Genomic DNA, 24,170 nt, shown 5'->3' with positions numbered 1-24,170 from the left:
TAAAGTAATCCTAAACCTCCTTGTTCTACTGGAAGGATCAACTTATTGCACTTGACTCTTCCCCTCCCAAATCCTTCAACTCTTTAATTGCTATCCACAGCTTCTTACCTAGTTGATAAAAGTATACCTGACCTGTGTATAAAACTAAAGTTACTAAAATTCATTTTTACTGGTTCTGTACTGATGTTTATGAGGCATGATACAATGAGTATTGTAGTACCAATTCATGTGTGGGTATGTAATGTATAGCTATAGTCTTTGTTTCATCTTCATTAATTCTATAGCCTGAAAAAAAAAACTGGAACTGTCTCATAATATTCCACAAATCAGGTACAAAATATCATCTACAGATAAAGCCAAGTTTTCTTGAACGCCATATATATATCCTTGAATTTCTGAGTCCCTTATTTTCTTTGCCAATAGTTCTAAATATGACACAAATATCAAAGGGGAAAGAGGACATCCCTGCAGGTTTCCTTTTTATTATTTTTTCTTGTGCCCCTGCTGACCTTTCCTTAGCTTATTTTATGTCTTTAACTCTGTTTTGGATCCATTTGTCCTGGTTTTGGACTCTTCTCATTACACTATCTGTCACCTTTTGGGAGAAATCCCCTACAGTGAAAAAATTTTGATGTAACCTCACACATGCTTTGTGACGCTAAAGCTAGCATCCTGAGTTTTTTTTTGGTTCCTGTAGTGGTTTGTTCTTATTTTTGTAAGGCTATGTTTCACATTCTTAAAGCTGTTCAAGAAATAGTTAACTTGGTATGTTTCCTCTAATGGCTTGTTGACAAAGCTCTTGTCTCCCAGTAGTGTGATCCATCTTCCTTGTTCCAGTCAGTTCTTCAGTACTGTGCTGTAAAGTTTCATAGCTTTTTAGTGCTTCTGTCATAGATGACTGTACTGTTGCATCATTTTTCAAAGTAGGCCTCCAGTTGTATCCCTGCATCCTCCATCCCCTGTAGGACCTTTTTTTTAATTTTAGAAGAACCAACCCCCTCTCCTTTTTTCCCAGTTCAGTAGAACTTGAGTTTTAATCTCAGAAGGCTCTGTTTCTTGTGATCATTACTCCGGCCAGATGTATATTTGAATTTCTACAAGTAGACTGTCTGCCTACTTATCCTTCCAGTATTCTCAAACCAGCCACTTTTGAAAATATAAACTAGTCCTTAAAAAATGTTCTTCCTGCCCAAAACTAATCTTATCAAAATTTTCTACATTTGCTTAACATTCACAGGTAGCTGTCTTTTATTACATGAATAGAAGGAAGGTGTCCAAGCAGAGCCTCTCCTTTGTTATGTTTGTCACAGCCAAAACGTGCAGAAACCTTGGAACTGAAATTTAAGAGAAACCGAAAGAAATGAGATTAAAAGGACCTTGAACAGTATGTTCAGGGGTTTTAAACTTTTTTTTAATGTGGTACAACAGCGAGCGTTGCAAGTTTTGGATAGTTCTGACGATGTCCTGATTGAACGAAAGCACTTATTTTTTACCCATTAATGTTCCAGAGTCTGAGCAACCTGGTTGTTATTTTTTTTCTTTGTTATATTTGTATTTATGTACATGCACACCTCTACATAAAATCTTCACTGTCTCTGTTGCTGTAATTTTTCCTCCAAGATGCTTCATTTCAGGCAGCCTCTTCCTTGACTTCCACCTCTAAAGGTTTTTTTGGGGGGGGGCATTCCCAGACAGATGAGTTGGTACTGGCTATTCATTTCTTCCCACCAGCATAACCTTGGCCAGCTTTTGCAAAGCTCAAATCACCACTGCTTCATCTCCGTTCATTAGCATCATGGTTGGACTGCATACTTCTGCACCATGAAAATGCATACAGTTTTCATAGTTTTAGTGATAACATTGTTTACTTTATTTTCTGTTCTTAACTAGCATGTAAAAATATTTTATGTTGCAGTACTTATTGCTATGGAAATTTAAAAAGTTTAATTGACCAAAGTGAACTACTAAAGGTATCAGTATCCACTCCATCAGTTTTAAATCAACTTTTGTCATCTGTTGTTAAATGCATAAGTATCACAGTTGTGCAACATGGAAAGAACGGCAGGAAACTCACTTTTGGTCCAATACTTTTCTAGAAAAATGCATTGATGGAGATGCAAATCTGACACGAAACATCCTTTTATCTTGTAAAATCTTCTTCATCTACATGTTTTGAATGTAAATCCAGAATAAGAAAAGTAGAGTAGAGTAAAACGACCTTTCATGAAACAAACTCCTTTTCACATAATCTCTGCTGTGTTAACTATTCATAATGGCTGCAGTAATAGACGAGTATAGGCTCTGGGTTGTCAGGCTGGCTTTGGCTTAACAATGGAGCCTGCACACTCCTAATAAAATGTTTGCATCTCCTCCTACATATTACATGTGCATCCCCTGCAGCAGTTACTCCATCTCTAGTATGGTTGTTGATGCAACTGTAGTAAGGATACCCATGCCTGGATCCCATGTATTTTTCTTTGGTGGGAAAAAAATGTACGACTAAGTGGTGAGCAGGCATTCAGCATTACTTTCTGAGCCACATGAGAAAATATTGGCAGTTGCTGCCTTTAGACCAAAAAAGCAGGTTTGTTGTTTCTTATTTTCCAGCATATATCTTTTGTGGAGGATTTGCTTCCCTTTACCTTGTGTTTCTGACTGGAATGACAATGTATGATGTGCAAAAGCACATGTGCACTTTAAAATCCCCTTGTTCTATGTAAACATGCATAGAGTACTAGTGCCAGCGCAGCAAATGATAACCAAACTTAATATATGTGGTAAGTCATGAAAATTAGGTCCACTAGTCGGTTACACAGGCTAAAGGTTAATTTTATTTCCCTTTTCAGACTTGATTCACTTTTATTGATATGTTAGCATTACCAAAAAGAAGAAGCCAGCACCAGACTCCTGAGGCATATTAAAAGTTTTTAATTAATTATTCCATGACAAGACGGCAAAACACTAACTCCGTACATCAAAATGGTTATACCGGTTTCGGCAACAGCCTTCCTCAGCAACCAAACATGATGCAAAAATTGATAAACCTAACCTGCCATCTTCCTTTTCTTATTTAACTTTTACAGACCTGGAGCGCCCTCTAGTGTATAGAAAGGAGATGCAAAACTGACAATCCACATATAACAAAAACAATTGTATACATACAACCCAAAAATAAAAATAAATACATAATTTCAATGGGTATGCTTCAAAATTGATCATTCAAGCCAGGGGAAAAGAGAGCCCCCAATTTAATGATCCACATTTTTTTCTTTGTTGGTAAGCATTTCATGCAAAGCCTGGGATTGTTTGTACTGAAACCTAGTATGATCAATGACCATAAAACTGAAATTACCCGTAGGATGTTTGGAAATATACTTATACAAAGAGCTGAGCTAGAACCCTTTTTATTTTTAATATCACTCAAGTGTTCCGCTATCCTTAACTTAAAAGGACGGGAGGTTTGTCCAACATAAAATGCTCGACAATTACACTGAGCCAAATAGATAACCCAAGAAGTGCTACAGTTGGCAAAAAATAAAACATTATAAACTTGTGGACAGTTATGTGAAGAGAAAGTCTGGGATTTTAGCACCCTAGGGCAATAAATACAATGACCACATGGAAAACAACCCAATATAGGTTGACCAAACAAAGTGATTTGAGTAGTTTGCTGCAAACCCTTGTCATAAACTCTCTCTTATAATGACTAAATAAGGATCCCAAAGACCGCCCTTTATGAAATGAATAATACCGATCACCTATATAACTATTCAGGATCTCATCTGATCTTAACAAATGCCAATGGTTACCAATGATGTTCATAAACCCAACCGTATTTCTACCATATGTAGTAACTAATCTGAGTCTTTGTGGTTGTTGAGAATCCCGAACACGATATGGTAACAGCTCAGATCTATCCTGCTGGTTCGCCAATCGGTTGGCCCTAATGATGTCACCTCCTTGATAACCCCTACTTTTGAACCTGGACACTAAATCTCTTCTATATTTGTCGTATGTGGAAGAACTGGAACAAATCCTTTTAACACGAAGAAATTGTGACTTGGGGATATTCTTGATGACATGTTGGGGGTGGAAACTTGTCACATGTAATAGGGTATTGAATTGAGGAAAGTTCCTAAATATTTCACTCTCTAGAGTGTCCAAAACTGTTATTTTAACTAGGACATCCAAGAATGTTATTTCAGATCTAGAATAAGTCAATTTAAATTCATTCCCCCACACATTGCCATTCAGATATTCCAAAAATTCCATAAGGAATTCTACATCTGCCCTCCACACACCAACCAACAGTCATCAAGATATCTTCTCCATATGTCCATTTCATTGATGTAAATATTATGGCTAGTATCATAAATGACCTGTTCTTCCACATATGCCATAAATAAATCCGCATAAATGGGGGCAAAAATGCCCCCATATCAGTCCCCTGAAGTTGCCAATAACATCTGTATTTGAAATAAAAGACATTATGGGTTAGGACAGTTTCCGTCATACAAACCAAGAGCGTATTGAAGCCATACTTGTACATATTAGCCTTGTCCAGCCAATATTGCAGGGCCATAAGTCCCGCCCAGTGGGGAATGTTTGTATACAAGGAGGTGACATACAAAGTAGCCAACCCGATTCTGTGTATCCAAAATAATAGAAAGAAACTGGGTTGTGTCCTGAATTCTAGAACGTATCAAAACCAAAAGTGATTTTAAATACAGAGTGAGAAATTCAGACAGGGACTCTGTCAAAGAGCCCCTGCCTGATACAATCTGTCTACCGGGTGGTCTCTTGGGATCCTTATGAATTTTCGGCAGAAAATAAATATACTGCCTCTTTGGATGATCAGCCTTCAAATGATAGCATACTTAATTAGTAATAATGCCCTCCTCTTCAGCCATAGCAAGAAAATGATCAATGTCTTGTTTGAATTGCATGGTAGGATCAACACCCATCTCTTGATAGTGGGTGCTGTTTCGGAGCTGACACTCACCCTCAGCTTCATAGTCCTCCAAATCCTGAACCACCACAGCTCCCCCCTTATCCGCAGAGACAACAATATCCTTATTGTTAATAAGCTTGTCTAGACATATTCTCTGCTGTTTGTCCAAATTACTGAACGCATATGGTGTTCGGACAATTTTTTTCATTTTTCTCACGGATTAGTGGGATTTTTTTTTTGTGTATTTTTATTGACCCTTTGGTGACTTTTGGTCAGTGATTGGAATTGGCTGCTTTATTAAGGGCCTTTCTTCAGATTCTGAGGACCTGGGCATTTTTGGCCTGGGTTCTGGTAAGAATGATGTGGGTCCTGATGCCCAGGATCCTACTCAGGATTGTAATTTGTCTTTTGCCAAGCTTACCAAGGATCTTATTTCCTTAAGAAAGAATGTTTGGCATTTAAAGCTCTTTAGGGCATACCAACGTAATAAAATTGTTCCAAGAGGACTAAGAATTAGATTACAGCCCATGGTGGCTGAGCCGGATGAATGTCTCCTAACGCAATGGGCGGAAGCCCAACAACGGGCCTCCATGTCCTTTGTGACACTGGGTAGGTTTTATGAGAGGAAGGTTGAAGAACAAGCGGCTAGTGTTTTGTTGGCTAGCAAAACAGTGGAGGTGTTTTCTACACTTCTGTGTTGTAAAGATAATATTGATAAACTTGCCAAATAATTGTCTGTATTGGATTTGAGTTTGAAAGAGAGAAAGGTTAAGAAGTTCACCAGAGATGTGGGTGATTATGATAGGGGTAAGCCCTTTGATATTCGTCCCAGGGTCAAATTAGGCATGTCAGTAGATACCCCAAAGAGAATGAGAGCTGTACGGCCTAAATCTATCTTGAAAAAGAGAAGTAGGGAGTCCACACCATCAGGTGAGGATTCTTCTAATACGGATTGGGAGGACGGCCACACTGGGGTTTCCCCTATTTCTAAAAAGAATAACTTGGAGTCAAATTTTGTTAGGAGCATTCCTTTAGGCGTAAGCCCCAGAGACGAGGGGGGAGGAAGCACCACAAATGTCGAGGGTCTTGGGGAAATCCTTCAAAGGATGACCAAAAGTTTAGATTTTAAAGTTAATAATGTGCATAATATTTCTTCTGCAATATTGGATAAACAGGTGGATGTGCTAAATAAAGGATTAAGCTTTGTGCCCAGTTTCTTTGTCCAGGAACATGATTTTGCACAGGATATGGTGAATTCTTTGTCGGAATTTGAATTTAAAATCCTTTTTTCATGATTTTGAGGAGGTTACCTTTGAATTGAGGGATTTTTGCTTTAGGTCCTCCAAATTTAGGCCACTGATGCTACCCAATGTTCAAGCTTTTCAAAATGCTGTCCTTAAGGACTTGCGTTTACATCTGCATAAACAGGGCATGATTAAGGACAGTTTGGACAAATAGCAGAGAATATGTCTAGACAAGCTAATTAACAATAAGGATATTTGTTGTTGTCTCTGCGGATTAAGGGGCAGCTGTGGTGGTTCAGGATTTGGAGGACTATGAAGCTGAGGGTGAGCGTCAGCTCCGAAATAGCACCCACTATCAAGAGATGGGTGGTGATCCTACCATACAATTCAAACAAGACATTGATCATTTTCTTGATATGGCTGAAGAGGAGGACATTATTACTAATGAAGTATGCTGTCATTTGAAGGTTTATCATCCAAAGAGGCAGTATATTTATTTTCTGCCGAAAATTCATAAGGATCCCAAGAGACCGCCCTGTAGACCGATTGTATCAGGCAGGGGTTCTTTGACAGAGCCCCTGTCTTCACTCTGTATTTAAAACCACTTTTGGTTTTTATACGTTCTAGAATTCAGGACACAACCCAGTTTCTTTCTATCATTTCGGATACACAGTTAGAATTGGGTTGGCTACTTTGTACTTTGGATGTATACAAACATTCCCCACTGGTCGGGACTTGTGGCCCTGCAATATTGGCTGGACAAGGCTAATATGTATAAGCCTGGCTTCAATACGCTCTTGGTTTGTATGACTGAAAAGGTCCTGACCCATAATGTCTTTTATTTCAAAGACAGATGTTATTGGCAACTTCATGGCACTGCTATGGTGGCATCTTTTTTCCCCCATTTATGCGGATTTATTTGGCGTATGTGGAAGAACAGGTCATTTATGATACTAGCCATAATATTTACATCAATGAAATGGACATATGGAGAAGATATCTTGATGACTGTTGGTTGGTGTGTGGAGGGCAGATGTAGAATTCCTTATGGAATTTTTGGAATATCTGAATGGCAATGTATGGGGGATTGAATTTAAATTGACTTATTCTAGATCTGAAATAACATTCTTGGATGTCCTAGTTAAAAGAACAGATTTGGACACTCTAGCGAGTGAAATATTTAGGAAATTTCCTCAAATCAATACCCTATTACATGCGACAAGTTTCCACCCCCAACATGTCATCGAGTACAATGCCCCATTCGGGATGTATCTCACCCGACACCTGCAGCAATTGGAGAGACCCCAAAAGTTCCTCACCAAAAGGATAAAGGGACTCCAAAATCTGTCATATGCTGCCAGACTGAAGAAACTCCAGCTCTATTCAGTCGCATACTGCCTGCTCAGAGGTGACCTGTGCCTGACATACAAGGCCATGTCCAACCCGGAATTAATGGACATGCTCCACCTCAAAAAATCCAAATCTACCAGATCCACTAGAGCAAGCGACTTAAACCTTAGCACGGATATAAATAGGACATGCTGGAGGGATAGATTTGTCAACCAGAGACTCCCTATGCATTGGAATAAAATCCCGGTCCATGTGAGGCAGAGCACCTCGCTGGCTCTGTTCAAAAGAAATCTTGACCGGTGGATGGGGGATCGTAGGTTTACCCCAAGAATCATCTCTGTGTCACTGCTGGACAGAGGCACAACAAACTAATGGGCACAGTATTTTTTAACATAAGGGGTGGCGTAAGCCACAAAACTTTGGGCTAGGCTAATAAATGCCTTAGGGCAGATAGCCTAGTATAAACCTATGAACCTAAGAATATTTCTAAGTCACAATTTCTTATTGTTAAAAGGATTTGTTCCAGTTCTTCCACATATGACCAGTATAGAAGAGATTTAGTGTCCAGGTTCAAAAGTAGGGGTTATCAAGGAGGTGACTTCATTAGGGCCAACTGATTGGCGAACCAGCAGGATAGATCTGAGCTGTTATATCGTGTTCGGGATTCTCAACAACCACAAAGACTCAGATTAGTTACTACATATGGTAGAAATATGGTTGGGTTGATTAACATCATTGGTAACCATTGGCATTTGTTAAGATCAGATGAGGTCCTGAATAGTTATATAGGTGATCGGTGTTATTATTCATTTCGTAAAGGGCGGTCTTTGGGATCCTTATTTAGTCATAAGAGAGTTTATGACAAGGGTTTGCGGCCAACTACTCAAATCACTTTGTTTGGTCAACCTATATTGGGTTGTTTTCCATGTGGTCATTGTATTTATTGCCCTAGGGTGTTAAAATCCCAGATTTTCTCTTCACATAACTGTCCACAAGTTTATAATGTTTTATTTTTTGCCAATTGTAGCACTTCTTGGGTTATCTATTTGGCTCTTAGTGTAATTGTCAAGCATTTTATGTTGGACAAAGCTCCCGTCCTTTTAAGTTAAGAATAGGGGAACAGTTGAGTGATATTAAAAATAAAAAGGGTTCTAGCTCTTTGTATAAGCTATTTCCAAACATCTTACGGGTAATTTTAGTTTTATGGTCATTGATCATATTAGGTTTCAGTACAAACAATCCCAGGCTTTGCATGAAATGCTTACCAACAAAGAAAAAATGTGGATCATTAAATTGGGGGCGCTCTCTTCCCCTGGCTTGAATGATCAATTATGTATTTATTTTTATTTTTGGGTTGTATGTATATAATTGTTTTTGTTATATGTGGATTGTCAGTTTTGCATCTCCTTTCTATACACTAGAGGGCGCTCCCGGTTGTAAAAGTTAAATAAGAAAAGGAAGACAGCGGGTTAAGTTTATCCAGTTTTGCATCATGTTTGGTTGCTGAGGAAGGCTGTTGCGAAACCGGTACAACCATTTTGGTGTACTGAGTTTTTGGCTGTCTTGTCATGTAATAATTAATTAAAAACTTTTAATATGCCTCAGGAGTCTGGTGCTGGCATCTTTTTGGATTTATCTTTGGTAATTGCCGTGCCCTTGTCGTTCGAGCAGGGGCTTTTGAAATTATTATGTTAGCATTACCCCATCAGACACATTTGGTTACTGGTATGGTCACAAATCTCTCATCATTGGTTCCTCTGCTTATACAAGTGCATCATGAATTGTTCCCACAACATTGCAGTGTGTGCATGCATAGTAGCAGTAAACCCGATTACCTATCTTTAATGGAGAAATTGTAACTGAAACTTTACAGTTCTTAATACCTGTTCACTGTTTCTTTTTTAAACCAGATACCTGACAGCCAGCAGGATTGGTCATTGATCACAGCCCTCTGCCCCCTGTATGTGGGGAATGAGCATGGGAACAGTTATCAAGGCAACCTTCAGGGGTTTTCTTGTTTCCCCAACCACCCCAAATATGCTCAGTTTAGCAAACCACCAATATGTGAGGTTGCAGTTGGCATCACTGGACTGTCTCTGACTTCTGCAAAGGAAGTGAGCCAACAGGACATGCTATACCCTTCTACAAGGAAGCATCACATACAGTTTCTTTGGTCTCAATCAAGGAAATTGTAAATGTGGATCCACCCCCTCCCCCTGGGAAATGTAGGTGGGATTTGCTCCTTCATTTATCTCACCCCATTTGGTGCTCTTCCAGTGCTGAGGCCACTAATTGAGCCTCATTTTCTTAGGTTGTATTTGAGGCTTCATCCCTGTGCAGCACAAAATCAAATGCACATGCCTTTTCATTACTGACACAGAGGGACTTAGTAAGCAGACTTTTAAAAAATGTAAGCTGCTTTCCAGTTACCAGTTTACTGCATTCTTTTAAGCTGGTGTCAGCAAGACATCAGGAAGGAAAACCAGTGCTTCCATTAGGAGTTTACATTTAGTTATGTCTCTAGTACTTTTTCAGAATAAGTGGATCTTTATCTTATCCGAGTTGCTTTTCAGAGAGCCATGATCAGATGAGTCCACTTAAATGGGCAAGTACTCTGGGCAGAACATCTCTAAAGGTGGGCTTTTTACCCCTTACATACCTTTACTTATTAACTTTACATTGTAGAACATTATTGAACTACAATTTGTCTGTTTCAGTTGGTCAAAATAATGCTTTTCAGCTATGGTTGTCCCTTTTCATATGAAATCTGCATAATTTCTAAGATTATTTGCAGCGTGGTGAATGTAGTTCGTTTTCCTTTTCTAAAACTAGCGTGGAATTTATATGCAGAAATGTAGATTTTTCATGGCAAATGAAGATTGCTTGGGTACCCAAGTTTACTTATTTCTCTTCCTTTGGATAAGGCACATTTGTTAACTTTTACTTGAACAACATCTGTCCATCTTCCAGCACATGCATTATAAAATTATCTTTTCTCTGTCATATTAACTGTGACAGACTTCAAGAATTAATATCCTGCCACTAATTTAGGAATGCGTCACCATTTGCTCATAACTGTTTTGTTAGTATAGTGATTCTTTGCATTTCTTTTGTCATTCATGATGGATCTTACGTTATCATGTTACTCTTGCACTGTTCTCTGGCTAAATTCTCCTGCACTTCTTTGAGGTACTTAATTGATTGTAATGCTTGGATATTGATTTGGACTCCTTTCTTCTACAGTAAGCACTGTAGAGAGAGAGAGAAATACTGTTCATCTTTATGCTTGGTAATAACTGCTCAACACCAGTTATCGGTACTTTTCCATTAAACCCCTGCCATGTCTCTGTGCTGCTGTGTTTCAGCGCTATTTTATCATTCATGCAGGACTGACAAATGTGATGTGAAAATCATTTTCATTAGGTAAGGTTACCTTTTTATTTTTTTTTTTATTTTGTTTGGCAAGCAGGCAGTACTGCAGAGACGAATGTCTTGTGTGGTGCTGCACGATCGCAGTTTTTACATTGTGGAGAACGGCTCCTTTCATGTGCATGTGTGGGCTGACTGAATAAACCGGGGACTGTGAGCTTTGGCAAGACCTTTTTTTTATGGGTATTGTACTGCAGTACAACTGTGAAGACTTTTTTCAGAGCACCTCATGTAGCTGAAAACATACAGCTGCAATGCGATGTGTTCTTTATAAAGTTTGCAGTTGTTGATTTGACAGCAGTGCACATTAATCTTGAGAATACATGGTAAACATCACTCGATCCAGGCATATCCAGCAAGTAGGATGAATCTTTTCAACTTCTCTCCTAATGGTATTCCCCTACATTATCCTTCTACAGTGAGATGGGATTCTCTCACGTATTATACTGAAAAGGTAACTAGCTTCTGGCTGAAACCATGTGTAAAATAAATAAGTCCTGCAACTGGTAGGGGTTTAACAGTGGACTGTAGCTATTTCTGCAATGACCAAATGGTCCTGCACACCTAACATGACGACAACTGTCAGTCAGTTGTACAGAAGTAGTTGTCACCCACAAACTTGTGACTGGTACTGAAATACTGGCGAAGTACAGCAGCGTGAACTGGTAGAGGGTTAATGGAAAAGTACCCAGTTACCCGTTTAAAATGACGGGATGAGTATGAGCTTTGAATCCTGTTTGGAGCTGTACAACTTATGAAGACCCAATAAGTAATTTGGTGAGAAGTGCTGGATGTTTTCCCTAAATCCATTCTGGGAAAAAAATATTGTATATTTCACTACCAGCCCTTCTAATACACAAACACCAGAGATCTTGCATCATTCACTGCCATGGGTTCTTAGAATCCTCATTTTCATTGGTATAGATTATGTAATGTATGTGTCTACCTTCATTGTTAGCATGGTCTTTAGGGATAACCAGTACTCCAGTGGCTAGTTTTAAAATAAAGCTATTGGCACTCGGGATACCTCATCTCTGAACTTAGATAAAAGGTTCATTTTCCTCTGGCTGTTTTCATAGATGTGAGAACCAGTCCCTAGTGCTGGATGAGAAATATGCAAATGACACTAGATAGAAGTGCCTTGGCTCTCCTTTTCCCATTGATTTAGACATACTGCCAAGAAGGTTATCTAATACGAGTAAACTAGGTTTCTTTTTTACTGTAAACTAGAAGGTGGTTTGTCCCTATGTTAACCTTTTAGCTAGACAATCAGTGGCCAATACAAGTATTAATTCCTCCACAAAAAATATGTACCATGTAGCTCTATGAGACAGTTACTCTCTCTTAGCTGCAAACATGTTTGTTCACTCTTAAGCAGAAAACTAATTAGTACTGCACCATACAGGCTATAAATTGACAATTTGATATTTTGTACCTTAATTTACAAAATTAAAGAGACTTCAGCTTTTGAAGAGGTGAATTTTTGTGCCGTTATTTTCCAAAGAGTAATTCTACAATCACTGTGCAAACTATTTTTTTGTGAAAGGGATTCAAATTTTTCTCGCTGTAGCTAATGATGAAGACTGGTAAGAGGTCTGTGTTGAAAGTATGTGATACGGATAATGGGGCAAAAGAGGGTTATCCTAGACTATAAGCATACTTTGAGCATCTTTATTGCAATGCATTTCTGTTGTAATTTTCTCTTTCACCCACAGTGACTTTTATTGTGAGTGCCAGAACCAGAGGCAAGCTGCATTGTGTTCACTTTTTTACCACTGCTGCTTATATACACAAACTCCATGGTTGTGTAAGGAGATGTGGGGGCCAAGCCACCAACTTGAGGAGTGTTCATGTTTTTGAATTACATTTCTCAATTGCTAAATGAGTGCTAAAATCAATGAAGGTTAACTGTCTTGTGAGTGACTCAACAAAATTAAGCCAAAACATGTTAGATGTGCATGTGAATACTTTAAGAATGCACTCAGTAATTTTGTCAGCATTCATAATTTTGGCTCGAAGCTTATTTCCATTTCTGTGGAGAATTTGAAGTTTCCAGATAAAGGGCAGTTTGTTTTTGTTTTTTTTGTCACCTCCTAAAAGAAGCGATGTGTTGTTGTTAAGCTCGCCTTTATTCTTACTGATGGGTCAGATCCGTTCCCTCTGATCCATCTTGGTCTTTTTCAAAAGCTCGCAGCCCTCAGCAAAGCTCATGGGCATTCTCCCTTACCCATAATGCAACTCCCTAACTTTCCCAGATCTCTATTGCCACTCTGCGAAATATGTGGTTCCTTTAGCAAGCTCTGGGCTAAGTGCTTTCTTTTTACTTAAATATTTTTCACAGTAAGACGTTGTCCTGTTCGATTCTCAGCTAGAGCGTCTTCTGTGTGGAGACCTGTGTGAATGGGCGTACCTTCGTTGAAGGTTATGCGTCAGGGCTGGCAACTCGGCACATAAAAATCTACTACCAATCATTAGCAGACCGGAGTTCCGCTGTGACGACCCCTAACCGGGAAAAGCCGAAAGACACTAACAATTTTAGTGTTAAGCTTTTTTTGTCTTATTAATATATTATACTTTTCTACCCTTTTTTTGTATTTATCCTTACCCAATTTTAATTGCTCTAGACAGTGAGTGTTGATACCCTTTGTTTCTCCTTAATGTCCGTTTAAGTTAGAGAATGTTTCTTCACGTCTATTTAAGTTAGAGAATGTTTATTCCTCCCTTTTCTTTCATCTCGGTTATCGTCATTTAAGTCCACAGTACTAAATCACTGGTATGACTTGACATTACCCCTCAAAAAATGGGCATTCTGTGTACTGAATATACAGTGTGTGGAGAACACAGTAGCATGTAGATGCTGTGCAGCTAAGCAGATTTGGGAGGTTAGCTTTGTAAAGTTTGATTTTTAAATGTGTATGGTGGTATCTCACTTGTATGTCAAGGTCTGCAGTGCCCTATATAACCAAACTGACGGCACCTACCTGTAAGCCTTCATTAGCTTTATAGCTTGGTGTCAGTTTTTGAGCATCGGTGCTCAGTTTCTAGAACCAGTCCACAAACCTTTTTGCAACACTTTTTGTAAGCTGGTCATTACAAGAGAATTTTAAAATGGCATTTTAAAAGGAAAACGCTGTAAACGAATAGCTTGAGTTCAGTGAGAGCCAGGATACAATTTGGCTTACCTGTGACCCTTTAAATGGATTGTATTAACCTAATTGATTAACAAGCTTGTAAATTATGTCTTAATTGATAGGGTGTGTGTGTGTGTGTGTGTGTGTGTATATATATATATATATATATAATGTGTGCGTATATATATATATATATATATATATATATATATGTGTGTGCGTGTGTGTATATGTATGTATGTATATATATATATATATATATATATGTGTGTGTGTGTGTGTGTGTGTATATATGTATGTATATATATATATATATATATATATATATATATATATATATATATATATGTATATATATATATATATATATATATATATATATATATATATATATATATATATAATATAGTTGACTCAGTTCTGATGAAATTTATGGTCTGAAGAAGCATCTCTGATGTGAAAGCGCTAACCGGATTAAAACAGTTTTATAGTTCCTGCTGTTTCTCTGTCTTTCTCATTTTTACTGGAATTACCTGTGATCCTGTATTAAATTAACCTGGTAATCGGAGGTTTTAAATAAATTGTGTGTGTTGCATTTAAATTTTCAGATGCGTTCTCATAATTGTAATGAAACTATGAAAAACTCACAAGTTTATCGTGTGCAGTTCCCTCGGAACACCTTATGAAATGACTCAAGGCCGCCTTTGATGTTAAGCTGAGTGTTGTTTTGCAGCCTGACAAAACCTTTTGAATGAGCAGTACTTCTGCCATTGGCTGAAATGTGGATGAAGTTTGGTAGTGACCAATTATTTGTTGATAGACTGGGGCACTTTTTTAAATACACAATTTCAGCTTGATTGTTCTTTTTCATCATTTTTTGTTTTTATAATATCCCTTGTAGTAGGCTTATATGATGAAACTTAAAACCGCTTATACTTTTAGCCAAAAATAGCAGCTCTGCTTATAGAGTCGGTTTAAACTGGAGTATTTGAGGGGTCCAGAAAAGGAAAAAGATAAATTGAATGAAGTTAACATTGTTGGTTAATGTACTCTGTATAACATTCTGTATCTGACTGCTGTTGTGTAATTTGTTACTTTTTGCCCTTGTGTTACAGTACCTTTCTGCAATGGCATGCTAACTTACAATCAAATTTAGTCTCAAATGTTTTGATATTTTTTGTTCACAGTTGGTCAACAGCTGGAGCCAGATGTGGAATGTGGAAGAATTTGATAATACTGCTGTCTTCAGCACACTAAGAACATTCAATAATTTTATAAATGAACCAGACAAGAGGCTTCCAGGGCCTGGCTCTGTGACAACTTCAATGCAGCAGCAGTATCAGCTGGGCTTGCTTCAGGTAAGGAAAAGAGTTTTGGTTGTTTTACAATTATCTATAATTCTGAAGCTTTGCATGTAATTGTCTGAGAACAAAGAAAAGCAAATTATTTCTTTTTTCTTTTTTTATTTATTTTTTATTTTTCTCTTTCTGGACCTTAAACACTGGTCTTGGGTTCACCTCAGTAGGACTCTCACCCCCACATCCTGTCACTATAATTTCCATAACATGTTCTTTGTTCAGGAGATACATGTCCTGCTGTTGAAGTGGGAGGGGATGCAGATTCATGACTAGAGGTTGCGGATTTTGTTTCTTTTTTCCTTTATATTTTCCTCCCCATCAGTAAGCAGTATGTGTATGTCATTAGGTTTGGATGTCATTGGGGAAGCCTTGCAAGCTTACTGTACTTTAGGCATCCACTTCAGTATCAGCAGTACAATGAACTGACCATCAGCCCCCTCCCCATGTAGCCCATCCAGCTCAAGTTTGTGTTTATGTAGTCATCAGTGGCACAGTTGGGTACTCTGCCACCGTACTCACAGTCTAGCTAGTCAAACGTTTTTTGAGTGGTCTTACGATTGGTTTTAGCTATATGCTTGAAGTGTGCAGTCTGGGACAGCCTTGAGTGCAATTGCGCCACTGCCCTTCATGCACAAAACCTATCCCTGCTGTCCACCCCTATTCTGGCCTACACAGACCATCCAACCTACTGTTATCTTCTCAAAGTTTCTCCTGATCTGTTTCTGCATTCATTCATTCAACAGATCTTACGTGGGCAAAACTGCACTCTGGTAACTGTAGGGGAAATAACTACATTAAGCCTGGTTTTAGCCATGGGGGTTTTTGATGTTCTGAGGTGCATTTTAGTGCTTTTTCCAATGTTTTTATGCAGTGATGACCTAGACAAAAAAGGTGAGTAAGGAAAGAAATTCAGAGTAGAAACTGCTTCCAAAGCTTCATTCTCAAAGCTTATAAAATAGTTCACAGTAAAGAAGACAAGTGCTTGTGAGGATACATGAATCATATTTGGAAACAGTACCTACCTCCCCACCTCCTTTAAAAAAAAAAAAAAAAAAAAAAAAAAAAGGTCCTATGAAAATCCCCTCGGGTGTTTAGATCAGGATGAAAGTGAAGACACACGTTTCTCTTCCTACATGTATGCAACATACCTCCTCACCCCTGCCTCCAAAAGGCAGACACTTTCTGAAAAAAAATAAATAAAACATAACCTGTGTTAACCTGTGGCTATCTGACGTAACAGCATACCTCCTTACCATCCCCCAAAGATGGCCACCTGTGTTCACATTTGATTTTGAGGAAAGTGTTGGTGGGGGGATAAGAATCACAGTAATTGTAGGCCATATTCTGTCATGTCTTACAGTTAAAATAATTTCCTTGGGGCTGTGGAATGTCCTCCTCCACAAATTGTTTGTTTTCACTACAAAGTAAAACAGCCGGATGCCTGAGTGCAAAAATTGTAAATAATTGCTGTGATCTGACTTTGACAGCTGTAGATGCAGGACAGTGAAGACTGGCACATGGTGCACTCAGTTTATTTTATTTATTTTCTTTATTTTATTTTACATTTGTTGACCGGGCTAGTCTGACTGGATACATGCCCATTTTCAGCAGAGGCCCGATGAGAAAAGCTCCACTATATACTAGTAAATAATAAAAACAAAAAATAGCACAATAAGATACAAATTATAAGCATGTAGAGAACTATTCCCATGTAGCATAGTAACCGTGCAAAAGTAATTTAGCAAAACTATAACATAGTGAGGATTTCTATTCCGAATTCTTTGCAAGAGTAGGAATAGTACAATTAAATAAATAAAGTAGTAACTCACACAAGACTCTATTCAACTATTTACAGTATTAACAATTTTGATAAACGTTTTGTGCCAAGGCACTAGTTTTAAGAAGCAGATTTCTACAGCTGGGAGCAACATGTAGATTTAGATACAAGGTGAGATGACAGGTTGCAGTAATATAACAAGTATAAAGGTTGCAGTAATATGACAAGAATCAAGAGAAGTTGAATTTATAGTAAAAAGTAATATCCATGCGGATGGTAGGTGAACTACAGAGTAGGGGTAGTACTAGTGATAAGGACAAGTAGAAGAGTAATGGAGAGAGCTGAAAAGAGAGTTGGATGCTGAGGTCAGTCAGGATTCGAGCAAGGGCATAGCCAGTGAGTTTTAAAATAGTTCCTTAGTTGTTTCTTGAAAAGCTGTGATGAGCCTAGAGTGGTCAGTTCTGTGGGAAGTTTATTCCAGTATGAGCCAATGGCATTTGTAAACAAGGAGTCCCCAGCTTTGTTGCGTGTTAGTGGCTACTAGTAGTTTGTTAGCTGAGCGATGGGAAGTAAGATTCCTGTAAGGGACAACAAGGTTATATAGTATGGGTGTATTAGAAGGGTAATGGAGAATTTTATAGGTGATAACTATTTGATGTAGGAGAATAAGATTTCGAAGTTCAAGCCAGTCAAGCTTTTTGAGATTAACACAATGATGGGTGTGAAATGGGGAACCTGTGGCAAACCTGGCAATGCTGTGGTAGGCTGTGGCAAGTTTCTGAAGGTTAGATTTTGAAAGTTTTATAAAAGATGGGGAGGCATACAATAATGTAGAGAGAAGATGAGTTTGGGCTCGAGACACCCTGGTAGTTGCTGTTAGAAAGGGCTTAAGTCTATAGAGGGCACCTATCTTTTTATTGACAGCTTTGATGGTTAGGTCAATGTGGTAATCCTAGTTTAGTTTATCTATTGTAACGCCTAGTAGTTTAGTGGAACAATCCGGTGTAATGATAGTGCCATTGCCAGACACAATAGAAAAGGAGAGAGGGGCAGATTTAAGGGTTGTAGAGAAAAGTAATAATTTGTTTTTTTGGGGTTAAGGAGGAGACCGATATCTTGGAACCATTTTTCTGCTGCTGTAAAGACTTTTTGGGTGGAAGAATGAAGTTCAGCTGGCCAGTTCAGCTTGGCCATTCAGAATTCTCTGTTTGCATCTCTGCTCTGAAGAATACTCAGCCGTCTTCAAGTTATTCCCCCTCCCTGCAAACATGCTGTTGGGTTCTTTTACCTCAAAAGGTGGCCTGGGATATTAAAGTTTTAAAGGTTTGTATTCAGATTTACTGTGGTATAGCATACAGTAAATCAAAATTTACTTTATGTAGTGCAGTTTGTCTTTGGCATCAGGTAGGTAATTATTTAACTCCATTTTCACAAGACCATCCTTGATTTTTTGCACGTCATTTTTTTGTTTAAATTGTAATGTGAAACCTCTCGGCACAAATATTTCAAACTATAAATGCTGCTCTACACACATCCCATTGGCTGAAGTGCAGCTGAAATGTGTGGACTGTTTTGGGGCTTGTTACACCACTACAGGGTGTAAAGCATGGCAGTGGCTTTAAAGCACCACCAAGCATCAGAAAGCAAGGTTGTGTGAAAACACCTTTGTAGAAGACAGGGTGGAAAATTGGAAAAAGTGGCATCCACTTCCTATTTGCTTCAGAATCTCAGCAGTTAAGAGTCCAAACAAATTATTTAACCTAAGAGAATAGAAGACCTTCCAAGAGGGACCACCATAGACATTGTAATGGGAGAGAGGTTAAGATTGCCTGGCCTGATGGTGCAAATGATTAAAACCTTCACTGCACCCCAGATGACCTCTGCTGAGGGGACCCAGCAGGGGAAGGTGGTTGTCTGTGGACACCGGTAACTCACCCATGCTGTTGGGAAAGATGCATCTGCAGGTGACAGTGCTCCACGTTGCTTCACCTACAGTAAGAAGCCTAGTGTGCCCATGCTAAAATGTAGTGAGCTGATTACCCGGAAGGTGCATATACCATGGAGCAATGCAAGCTGATATTGAATGAGGATAACACTAGTAGCAGAATCCCAACTCCCTAACAATGCAACTGTTACCAACACTGAAAAAATGAATGGGATGGAGGGCTTTTACTTTGGGGAATAAGTAGGCCAGTTGGGTTCAGGAGGTGGGTCCATTGGGCTGATTCCCACGGATTTCCCCCCTTCTCCCAAGAAAAGACCACGAGACCATCACTTTCACAAAAATGCCCTACAATGGTGATTACCAAGTTGAAGCAGGGAGTACTTCAGTTTACTATTAATATTTCGAAATGAAAAATAAATTTGTCACTAAATTTCAAAATAAAACACCGAAAATTCCTATTTTCAGATGTTCAGAATGTCGTAAATAGTCAGTAATTGCCGAAAATGTCGAATTCGACATTTTACAGCAGTTACCGAACATTCAATCCTTGCCGTGAAGTCCCATGCTCCTGTAAGGAACATCCTGATGTTCTTCATCTCACATTGCTGCAGTCCTTACATATGGGTAGTCCTCTGTCCTCGGTCGGCCCGAATACCAAAGTATTAGGCTGACGTCGGTCATGGCGCTCAGATCTGACATCAGAGCGTCAGGGTATAAAAGCGCATGACCGACGTCATATCCTCAGTCTTTTTTGCCGCATGGTCCGATGCAGAAGCAGCGTTGCAAGTGCCGTTCGGCGTTCTGAAATTTTCGTATTCTGAGTTTCAGACCGAAACCAAGTTGGGCTAAGTACCCCGTTGGGGAATATTTTTGTTTATTCTTGCCTCAGTTAATTCCAGATGTCAGAAAAAGTGAATAATTGTATTTCTTGTGGGAAACAGATACCGCATAGGGATTATCACTCTCTTTGCATTCCTTGTTTGGGACCTGAGCACGACGTAGTCGGGTGTCGGTTTTGTGCTAGGTTTAATAAGCGCACCATAAAACGAAGGTTAGATTGCGCTAGGTTAGTCTTTGGTAAGCGGTGTAATTATAATATGCCGTCGGATCCTCCGACGCCCGCTTCCACGAAGAAGCGCAAAGACAAATCTTTGAAAACTAGACAAGATGATTCGTCCTTTTCGGACGCCGGTCCTGTAGAAGCTACAGTGGAACAGGTGGATCCGACTGAAGTTTCTGTTGAGTCTCAGGGGGAAACTTTGATTTTGCAGGATGTGGCCTCACAGGAGTCAGGTCAGGCTGAAGGGGCCTCTCAGGTTACTGTTCTCCCATCTATGCCTAAGGTGGTTAGGCCTTCTGCTACTATTTCTAAGGCTTCTTCTAAGGGCAGGTCTGTTTTGCCTTCCTCTGGTGTCACTCCAGGTACTTCAGGGTCTGTGCCTAAAAAGCACATGCTTAAAATGGCAGAATATTTGATTACTTTAATTAGAGGTTCTATGCCCCCTCCTGATAAGAGGCCCAGGGTGGAGCCAGAGTTGGAAAGTTTGGATCAGGCCTCAGATGACTCAGAGTCTTCTGCTGAAGATATTCAAGATTTTCCCCCTTATTCGATTCTGATGCAGAGGATTCCACTCCTTCTGCTTCTCCTCCAGAGGATTTTTCTTTTCAGAAACTCTACATTCCATGAGGGAGCATTTTAAGTGGGAAGGACAGGATTTCTCTGATTCACGGAAGAGGCTTAGGGAATTCTTGTTTTACCACAGCATAGACCCTTGGCTATACCTCCTGTTTTGGATGTTGTTCAAGATGTTTTCTCGGAGGCTTCCCTTAATCCAGATTCTTTGCCTCCTGCCAGTTAAACCGGACAGGTATTACAGGGTGCCTGAGGCTCATAAATATCTGTATAAGAGTCCTAGGGCGGACCCGAAACTATTAGTCAGGGGCCTAAGGGTGTTAGAGCCTCTGTTGTTAAGAATCCGGTTCCTCTAGATAAGGAAGCTAGAGCTTTGGATAGATGGGGTAAGAAGGTGTATACCTCTTCTACTTTAGCAATGAGGGCTTTAAATTGCCAGTTTCATATGTTGAAGTATCAGAATTTCCTCCTTTCTCAGCTAAAATCTAAAGTGGATGCTTTGGCAGAGGGCATTGAGTGTAAAGAATTGCAGGATTTAGTACATGTATCTGAACAGGTGGGTAAGCATTCTTTGCAGTGTGGTTTTGATGCTGTACAGGCCTCTTCTAGGGTGGCTGCCACTGGTTCAGTTCTTCAGAGGCACGCCTGGCTTAAGGATCAGAATTTGTCCGAGCATGTTAAAACTAGAATTCTGGATGCCCGTTTACAGTCTGAAGTTTTGTTTGGTCCCCCTGTGGAGTTGGTTTTGAAGAAAATGGAAGACAAGGCTAAGTCTATGCAGACTGTTAAAGATTTTTTGCAGGTGCAACCTCCAAAGTTTAGTAGAAATTGGCCTACTAAGGGGTGGACATACCCTTCTTCTGATTCTCAGTCTAGGGGTAGATCTAGACGTGGCAGGGGCAGAGCTCATAGTACATTCAGGCCTAGAACTTGGAGTTCGCCTGCACAACCTGCAGGGGAAGGCAGGGGCCAGTCCTTTCGTAAACAGGCCCAATGACCTGCATTTTCAGCTGCCAGATTCTTCTTGCCTGGCAGCTCCTTTGGGAGGAAAGTTAGCACTTTTCAAGCAAAACTGGCTTTTAGTCACCCAGGACAAATGGGTGTTGGACATTATAAACCGAGGCTACAAGTTCTATTTCCATACATTGCCTCCTTTCAAAGGCATGCCAGACGTTCCTCCTCGGCAAAGGATAGAGGCTCACAAGCAGATTTCTATACTTCAAATAGGAGCTATACAGCCAGTTCCTCTGTCAGAAGTGGGCCTAGGATTTTACTCTCGCCTGTTTCTAGTACCAAAGAAAGGAAACACGTGGAGACCGATTTTGGATTTATCTATCCTCAACACTTATCTGGACATTCCAAAGTTCAAAATGCTGACGTTACAACAGCTTTTACCTCTGCTGGGAAAAGATCACTGGATGGTAACTCTGGATCTCAAAGAGGCTTATCTTCATGTTCCTATCAGGCCCAGTTGCAGGAGGTACCTATGTTTTCGGGCTGGAAATTTACATTATCAGTTCTCTGCATTGCCCTTTGGCTTATCTACTGCGCCCAGAGTGTTCACAAAGGTTCTGGCTCCAGTGATAGCCTTTTTCAGGTTAAGAGGAATACAGATTTATCCTTATTTGGACGATTGCCTGATTATTGCACAAGACAAGGACGAACTTCTTCATCATCTACAGTATGTGATGGTAGTGTTAAGATGCCTAGGGTATTCTGTGAACGAAACAAAGTCCAGTCTAGTACCCTCTCAGGACATGTGCTTTCTGGGTGTGAGACTGAATACAGCTTCCCAGATGGCTTTTTTGACCCCGGACAAACAAAGAAGCCTTTCTCTTTATTTCCATCAAATGTCTCTACAGTCCAGGCTGACTGCAAGGACAGTCCTTCAAGCCTTGGGGTTCATGGCATCTTGTATTCTGGTGCTTCCCAATGCCAAACTGCATATGAGGAAGCTTCAATGGTATCTCAAAAATGTATGGACACAACACTGCCAGGATCTAGACACTGTCGTTCAGATAATGCCTTGCATTCAGAAGGAATTTTTGTGGTGGGCTCAGGAATGTCACCTAAACAAGGGACTCTCTGTGACCCGACCAGAGGCGAGTCAGATTCTAACGACAGATGCCTCAGACAAGGCTTGGGGAGCACACCTCAATGGAAAATGGGTGCAAGACACGTGGCCTGTCAGACTTCAACATTTGCATATCAACTTGAAGGAGATGTTAGCAGTCCAATTTGCATTGATGGCTTTCAAGGATTTACTTCTCCCAGGGCAGGTGTTGATTCAAACAGACAACACTACTGTCATGTGGTACATCAACAAGCAAGGGGGAACCCATTCGTACCCTCTTTGCAGGCAAGCGATGATTTTGTGGGAGACTGCTCTCAGTTTACACCTCAATCTTCAGGCAAGGTTTCTACCAGGAGCACAGAACTCCTTAGCAGATGTGTTGAGCAGACAAATAGTGGATCCTCACGAGTGGAAACTGGATCCTTGTGTATTTCAAAAGTTGACAGTGTTATGGGGGACTCCAGACATAGATCTGTTCGCTTCTCCACTAAATTACCAGTTGCCAAAGTTTTGCACAAAAATGTTTCATCCCACAGCTTGGAAGGTGGATGCTCTATCATTCAGTTGGAGCAATCTTCATGTCTATGCCTTTCCACCTCTGCCTCTCATTCCCAAGGTACTCTTGAAGGCCAGACAAGACAGGCCATCCATGATTCTGATAGCGCCGGATTGGCCTCGACAGCACTGGTACCCACTACTGAGGAGTTTAGTACGGGAGCCTCCATGGCCTCTGCCTTTGATTCCGCATCTTTGTCTCAGGAGGACAATCACTTCCTCAATGTCAAGATTCAGTCTCTGCATCTAACAGCCTGGCATATTCTGCTTTAGACCCTGGAGGGTCTCAGCTTCCACAACAAGTTTTGAATGTTATTTTGGAGGCCAGAAGGCCTAGTACAAGGAAAGTTTATGCTGATAAATGGAGGAGATTTTTATTTGGAGCAAAGCGAAGGACTTTGATGTTTCCAAGCCTGATTTAAGTATTTCTCTTCAATATCTTACTGAGCTATTGGACAAGGGTTTGTCTTTCTCCTCGATAAAGGTTCATGCTGCAGCCATTTCTGCTCACTATGACTGTGACCCTCCTTTATTTTCTCATCCTTTGTTTAAGCAGTTTCTTAGAGGGCAAAGAACATAAGACCCCACGTAGAGCTCCTACTCCTGCTTGGGATCTCAATTTTGTGTTGGAAAAACTTACTCTACAACCTTTTGAGCCTGCAGCTACTGCCGAGTTAAAGTATTTATCATGGAAGACTGCTTTTTTGTTGGCCATTACCTCTG

The 24,170-nt window shown here is 39.8% G+C and overlaps 1 protein-coding gene across 1 annotated transcript in view; it reads left to right on the top strand.

Annotated features, from left to right (window-relative positions):
- Positions 1–24,170, top strand: part of MAD1L1 (mitotic arrest deficient 1 like 1) — a 4,750,917-nt gene that overhangs the window by 41,230 nt on the left and 4,685,517 nt on the right. Inside the window, exon 2 of the mRNA XM_044089554.1 lies at positions 15,293–15,463. Within this exon, the coding sequence (XP_043945489.1) occupies positions 15,314–15,463 (150 nt within the window). The 5' untranslated portion in view covers positions 15,293–15,313. The remainder of the gene's footprint in view (positions 1–15,292; positions 15,464–24,170) is intronic.

The sequence above is a fragment of the Protopterus annectens genome, chromosome 12.part0 (genome assembly GCF_019279795.1).
Source record: "Protopterus annectens isolate FY-2018-M chromosome 12.part0, PAN1.0, whole genome shotgun sequence".
Taxonomy (NCBI): Eukaryota; Metazoa; Chordata; order Ceratodontiformes; family Protopteridae; genus Protopterus; species Protopterus annectens.
Note: the sequence above shows the minus strand (reverse complement) of the source record. Positions and strands in the feature narration are given on the sequence as shown.